Source organism: Coregonus clupeaformis, chromosome 13 (genome assembly GCF_020615455.1).
Source record: "Coregonus clupeaformis isolate EN_2021a chromosome 13, ASM2061545v1, whole genome shotgun sequence".
NCBI lineage: Eukaryota > Metazoa > Chordata > Actinopteri > Salmoniformes > Salmonidae > Coregonus > Coregonus clupeaformis.
The window spans coordinates 7112900-7120157 of NC_059204.1; the positions used below are offsets into that span (position 1 = coordinate 7112900).

Here is a 7258-nt window from a genome sequence, read left to right on the forward strand (position 1 = left end):
AGCTGGTCTGTGTTCCTCTCCCTCCTCCTTCAGTGCTGTTAGCTGGTCTGTGTTCCTCTGCCTCCTCCTTCAGTGCTGTTAGCTGGGCTGTGTGCCTCTCCCTCCTCCTTAAGTTCTCTCATCTCAGTCCGGAATGCAGCCAGCTCTCTCAGACAGCCGTCTATCACCATCTTCAGCCCTCTGGGTACTGTAGGGGGGGGTATTTGTGTTTGTATTTATTCTGGATTCCCATTAGTTCCTGCCAAGGCAGCAGCTACTCTTCCTAGGGTCCAAACATATTAAAGCACTTACATTACATATAAAACAAAAGATAAAACAATACATCATATAACATTATTACACCACTACATATCTACAATACAAGATGTTTAATACCACCATACAACAATATCATAATGTGTGCGTATGAATGTGTCTATACCCTTGTGTGTGTCTCTTCACAGTCCCCGTTGTTCCACAAGGTGTATTTTTACCTGTTTTTTAAATCTGATTCTACTGCTTGCATCAGTTACCTGATGTGGAATAGAGTTCCATGTAGTCATGGCTCTATGTAGGACTGTGCGCCTCCCATAGTCTGTTCTGGACTTGGGGATTGTGAAGAGACCTCTGGTGGCATGTCTTGTGGGGTATGCATGGGTGTCCGAGCTGTGTGCTCGGTACATTCAGCTTGTCAACACCTCTTACATAAACAAGTAGTGATGAAGTCAATCTCTCTTCCACTTTGAGCCATGAGAGATTTACATGCATGTCATTAATGTTAGCTCTCTGTGTACATCCAAGGGCCAGCCGTGCTGCCCTGTTCTGAGCCAATTGTAATTTCCCCAAGTCCCTCTTTGTGGCACCTGACCACACGACTGAACAGTAGACCAAATACGTAACTTTTTACTACTTACATACACATTTTTTTTACATATAATTTGTACTAATACTTTTGGTCCCCTAAAATGGGGGGACTGTGTACGAAAAGTGCTGTAACTTTGAAACGGTTCACCTGACATGGATGAAAATACCCCCATATCAAATCCAAAGTGCTGGAGTACAGAGCTAAAACAACAACTGTCCCAATACTGTTTTTTCCCCCAGAACAGACTCAATTCCTCGGGGTATGGACTCTACAAGGTGTCGAAAGCGTTCCACAGGGATGCTGGCCCATGTTGACTCCAATGCTTCCCACAGTTGTTTCAAGATGGCTGGATGTCCTTTGGGTGGTCGACCGTTCTTGATACACACGGGAAACTGTTGAGCATGAAAAACCCAGCAGCGTTGCAGTTCTTGACACAATCCGGTGCGCCTGGCACCTACTACCATACCATGTTCAAAAAACCATGTTTTTTCTTGCCCATTCACCTTCTGAATGGCACACATACACAATCCATGTCTCAATTGTCTTAAGGCTTAAAAATCCTTCTTTAACCTGTCTCCTCCCCTTCATCTACACTGATTGAAGTGGATTTAACAGTTGACATCAATAAGGGATCATAGCTTTCACCTGGATTCACCGGATCAGTCTATGTCATGGAATGAGCAGGTGTTCCTAATGTTTTGTATACTCAGTGTGTATATATATATATATATATATTTAAGCCTTAAGACAAAGAACACACACAAATCCAACAAATAAATAGAAATCAAGAAAAAAAAAATAAAAATATATATATATATATATATATATATATATATATATATATATATATATATATTTCTTGATTTCTATTTATTTGTTGGATTTGTGTGTATTCTTTTGTATTGTTAGATATTACTGCACTGTTGGAGCTAGACACGTAAGCATTTTGCTCCACATACGATAACATTTGATATTCATTGCTTAATCTATAGCCTTCATAACACCTACATACTCATTGCATATTCCATAGTCCTTCCAAAACTTCCCCATACCTGAGATGATTACCGAGTTACGGCAAGTGACATCGGGGGACAGTTTCTGTAAATCGTGTGTGTGAAGTTTGTGTGTGTGTGCACGTTTGTGCCTGCGTGTGTATGTGGCAGTGTGTATGTGCATGCTTCTGTGATTGTACGTGTGCACGTGTGTTCGGTGTGTATAAAAGCAGAGGCAGCACCATTGAGGAAGCCAGACAGAGAGACGGGCACCACGTCTTCCTCCCAGTCCCCACTGCTGCTGCTGCTACTGGTCTCAGAGACAGGCACCACGTCTTCCTCCCAGTCCCCACTGCTGCTGCTGCTACTGGTCTCAGAGACAGGCACCACGTCTTCCTCCCAGTCCCCACTGCTGCTGCTACTACTGGTCTCAGAGACAGGCACCATGTCTTCCTCCCAGTCCCCACTGCTGCTGCTGCTACTGGTCTCAGAGACAGGCACCATGTCTTCCTCCCAGTCCCCACTGCTGCTGCTGCTACTGGTCTCAGAGACAGGCACCACGTCTTCCTCCCAGTCCCCACTGCTGCTGCTACTACTGGTCTCAGAGACAGGCACCATGTCTTCCTCCCAGTCCCCACTGCTGCTGCTGCTACTGGTCTCAGAGACAGGCACCATGTCTTCCTCCCAGTCCCCACTGCTGCTGCTGCTACTGGTCTCAGAGACAGGCACCACGTCTTCCTCCCAGTCCCCACTGCTGCTGCTACTACTGGTCTCAGAGACAGGCACCATGTCTTCCTCCCAGTCCCCACTGCTGCTACTGCTACTGGTCTCAGAGACAGGCACCACGTCTTCCTCCCAGTCCCCACTGCTGCTGCTACCACTGGTCTCCAGCTCCTGGGCCTCCTACTTCTACGGAGGAACCATGACCTTCAACCCCAGAGGGACCATGACCTTCAACCCCAGAGGGACCATGACCTTCAACCCCAGAGGGACCAACCCAGACGGAACCTTCAGGGTAAGACAAGTGACCTCACAAACACTGATGATGTTTCTTATATTCAAGTGTTTTTGTTTCCTGAGAGAAAGAAACGTATTTGTTCTTGCTGTCGTCTTGTCAAGCGTCTCTTGAAAAATAGTTGTTTCTAAGGGATGTAGCTCAGTTGGTAGAGCATGGCATTTGCAACGCCAGGGTTGAGGGTTCGATTCCCCCCCCCCCCCTCTCTCTCTCTCTCTCTTCAGTGTCCCTCAAAACTGTCCCAGATCATACAGCCTGTTGGCCTTTGACACAGATGGAGACAATGTCATGTGTAGATTTGCATCTGCCTCAAAACAGGAGTGTGCCAACTGCAAACCGCCAGTAGGTTTCAGCCTTATTCCCGTACGTTTCTAGCCTGGGTAGCAGTCTGCTTCTGCTAACATTCCACTCCTCGTACTCCGTTTGACAGCAGAAACAGACTGCTACCCAGGCTAGTAAGTTTCTTCCATTTTCAAGGAATTTGGACCTTTTGCAATTCATCAGTCAGAGAGCACAGTATATTAAAAAAAAATATGCCAAGGCAGCAGCTGCTCTTCCTGGGGTTTATTATGGATCCCCGTTAGTTCCTGCCAAGGCAGCGGCTACTCTTCCTGGGGTTTATTATGGATCCCCATTAGTTCCTGCCAAGGCAGCGGCTACTCTTCCTGGGGTTTATTATGGATCCCCATTAGTTCCTGCCAAGGCAGCAGCTACTCTTCCTGGGGTTTATTATGGATCCCCATTAGTTCCTGCCAAGGCAGCGGCTACTCTTCCTGGGGTTTATTATGGATCCCCATTAGTTCCTGCCAAGGCAGCGGCTACTCTTCCTGGGGTTTATTATGGATCCCCATTAGTTCCTGCCAAGGCAGCGCTACTCTTCCTGGGGTTTATTGTGGATCCCCATTAGTTCCTGCCAAGGCAGCGGCTACTCTTCCTGGGGTTTATTATGGATCCCCATTAGTTCCTGCCAAGGCAGCAGCTACTCTTCCTGGGGTTTATTATGGATCCCCATTAGTTCCTGCCAAGGCAGCAGCTACTCTTCCTGGGGTTTATTATGGATCCCCATTAGTTCCTGCCAAGGCAGCAGCTACTCTTCCTGGGGTTTATTATGGATCCCCATTAGTTCCTGCCAAGGCAGCAGCTACTCTTCCTGGGGTTTATTATGGATCCCCATTAGTTCCTGCCAAGGCAGCAGCTACTCTTCCTGGGGTTTATTATGGATCCCCATTAGTTCCTGCCAAGGCAGCAGCTACTCTTCCTGGGGTTTATTATGGATCCCCATTAGTTCCTGCCAAGGCAGCAGCTACTCTTCCTGGGGTTTATTATGGATCCCCATTAGTTCCTGCCAAGGCAGCAGCTACTCTTCCTGGGGTTTATTATGGATCCCCATTCAGGCAGTTAAATACATTTTTTTAAACATTACATTACACAACAGATTTCACAACACATGAAGTGTGTTCCCTCAGGCCACTACTCTACTACCACATATCTACAACACAAAATATGTGTGTATAGTGTGTATGTTATCGTGTGTGTGTGTGTCTCTTCACAGTCACCGCTGTTCCATGAGGCTTGTTTTATTTATTTATCTGATTTTACTGCTTGCTTGAGTTACTTGATGTGGAATAGAGTTCTACAGAGTTCAGAGTACAAGGAGGTGAATGTTAACAAAACAGGTTCTGGATTTCAGGCTAATTCATTGTACCGTGTACACCATGCTGTATCCTGTGCATATGACAAATCAACTTTGATTTGATGTTAATTTGATTGAGGCTGTGCTCAATAAAGGTAACTAATGGTAACTAATGGTAACTAATGGCTCCTTGTTGTTGTTGTACATATTAATGTTTTTGTTGTCTCGAGCTCCTGCACTCTAAGGTACCATGGTAACAGTTTGGGGGACCAAGCAGTCCAGCTGGTTCTAGAAGACTCTCCTCTGCAGCACATAGAGACCTCTCCTACTCCAGCGGCTCCACATCCCACAGGCGTCCTCACAACGACGTACTAAAGCAAGCTACCCCCACAGTTGGCTTTTAGAGGTACGGTGTACTGTAACTCTGTCTGTTAACTGATACAGTATAATAGCAGAAGTTGTTCAACTGTTTGTGTTATCCTTGATGATTTAAATGCTTTGTATTCACGTGTGGTTAAATGTGTGGTTGAATTGTGTTTTTAAAATAATCAAATACATATATAAAAATAAAAATCTTACTTTTACATGTGTTCTGGATAAATGTTTTTCCTTTGGTTGAAGAGCTTTTCTTTTGGTTGAATTCCAGTGGATGCCAGTGTCTCCGACTGCAGGGAGGGATGGTACCTGCCCAGGTTTCTGAAACCAACCCCCACCAATGGAGAGTTCCTCAACGTCACAGATGGCTAGCAGCTGGAGATCATCGTCCGGGCCATTTTTTATTCTGGGGCAGGAGTTAATCTGATTTTAGAACCGTGTCTAGGGACAACGTAATCCTTCCCTGTGGTTCCAGGTGGATCTGAAGGAGATGGTCTACATGGAGATCACGTCCACGACTTCTGTCCCCAACACTGAGATGTTTGTGGAGTCCTGCAAGGCCACGCCCTCAGACAAACCCCAACAACCCTGACCACTACAGCATCATCCAAAATGGGTCAGGGACAAACACAAAATCATTGGTTCCTTGTTGTATACGTTCATCATATACTTTACTGCAGCGTTCCTTCCGGTTAAAACACTAGACAATACCCGATATACCAAAGCATATACAACTGTGGTTTTGCTATCCCTTTCATAATACTCCCGAGTGGCGCAGTGGTCTAAGGCACTGCATTGCAGTGCTAGCTGTGCCACTAGAGATCCTGGTTCGAATCCAGGCTCTGTCGTAGCCGGCCGTGACCGGGAGACCCATGGGGCGGCGCACAATTGGCCCAGGGTAGGGGAGGGAATGGCCGGCAGGGATGTAGCTCAGTTGGTAGAGCATGGCGTTTGCAACGCCAGGGTTGTGGGTTCGATTCCCACGGGGGGACAGTATAAAAAAAATACAAATAATGTATGCACTCACTAACTGTAAGTCGCTCTGGATAAGAGCGTCTGCTAAACGACTAAAATGTAAATAAGACCGTTTTGGAACAACCCACTAATTTACCAACTTTTCTTTCCCTAGCTGCAAGGAGGAGGAAACGGTTCAGATCTACTCAAGTCCCTCATCCCAGTTCCATTTTGCAATGGAAGCTTTCAAGTTCATTGGTGAGGCATGACCAGGTGGGTTATTGGGTACCTGGTTGGCTTGCACTGCCAGACTATGGGTGGGCTATGTGTTTGAAGTTATTTCACCTTTTCAAACCAGCCTTTATATATCAATATAGACTACATTACTTCAGAGAAGGTAAACAGAGTTTTACCATGTTTTGAGTTCAGCCACCTCTGATCCTGATTGGCTGTGAGCTTGATTGTGACCTCTGACCCCTCCAGGTGTACATCAGCTGTGCGGTGATCCTGTGTGAGGCGGGGAACCCCAACACCCGATGTGCTCAGGGCTGCATCCCCGGCAACACCACATCAGCTCCGCATCGCCACGGGAGAGAGGCCGTCCTGGAGACAGCCAAGCACTTCATCTCCCAAGGGCCTTTGCGTCTGAGGAGGAGCGCTGACAGTGAAAGGAAAGGTCATCCTGTCAATGGTTTAATCAGATTTAGATACAGTATATGGTCATGGTCGCAATACTTAATCAAGTGGGTTAAAGTATATAGCCAACAACTGTAGATCATTTGTGTTGTATTGTGTTATATTGATTCAAATCTCATGTCAATACCTTTCAAGTATTTTGCATTGAGGAAGAGAATGGTAGAGTCTCTCTCCAGCTGCTGATGTGTCTTTAAACTAGAACTTGGCGTTCATCGCTGGATGTCTTGTCGTGTCGCGTCGGCTGCTGGTGGTTATTGCTGTCAAACAAAGAGTCCGCTTAGGCTGCACTTTGATTAGAAGTTTTATTCATATCACAAGTTTACAGCATAAGGTTACAGACCCGCAGTGTCTGGAGAAGCACCGTCCCAAAATAATCTGAATGCTTCTGACCCCCTCTTTGTCTAGCTCATACTTATAAACAATGCCAAAATATGGGTTGCTCCCTCTTCTGTCCAATCACCTATCCCCCCTGGGGCGTCACCCTACAACTGGCTACTTTTGAACTAAGATAAACATATTTTCTTTGTCCCTCTAGAATAGTCATAATCTTCATACACGACAGTCTCCTGGCAGCAATAGCCATGGTGTGTGGAGTGGTCATCTACAGATTCAGAGAGTCGCTGGTCAAATATCAACCACTAGCTGATCAAGCATTAGCCGGGTGAATCACAAATACTGACCTTAGATCAGTGACTAGATGCTACATTTGGCCCCCGGGGGACTAACCCTATGGCACTTTTGAAATAGAA

General features: G+C 46.1%; 1 protein-coding gene across 1 annotated transcript; it reads left to right on the forward strand.

Moving 5' to 3' along the window:
* The first annotated feature begins 1901 nt into the window (after nucleotides 1-1901).
* Nucleotides 1902-6915, forward strand: LOC121580077. The gene is made up of 6 exons (XM_041895135.2): nucleotides 1902-1918; nucleotides 2008-2851; nucleotides 4715-4890; nucleotides 5131-5475; nucleotides 5989-6086; nucleotides 6297-6915. The coding sequence occupies exons 1-3, from the start codon at nucleotides 1902-1904 to the stop codon at nucleotides 4739-4741; spliced, it is 888 nt and encodes a 295-aa protein (XP_041751069.1). The 3' UTR covers nucleotides 4742-4890; nucleotides 5131-5475; nucleotides 5989-6086; nucleotides 6297-6915.
* The last annotated feature ends 343 nt before the right edge of the window (nucleotides 6916-7258 follow it).

What these genes read in the sequence shown, in the direction of transcription:
- LOC121580077 (XM_041895135.2), top strand. An exon ending in ACCCAGACGGAACCTTCAGG is followed by an intron (nt 2,852 to 4,714) that starts GTAAGACAAGTG and finishes TGTTGTCTCGAG; the next exon opens with CTCCTGCACTCTAAGGTACC.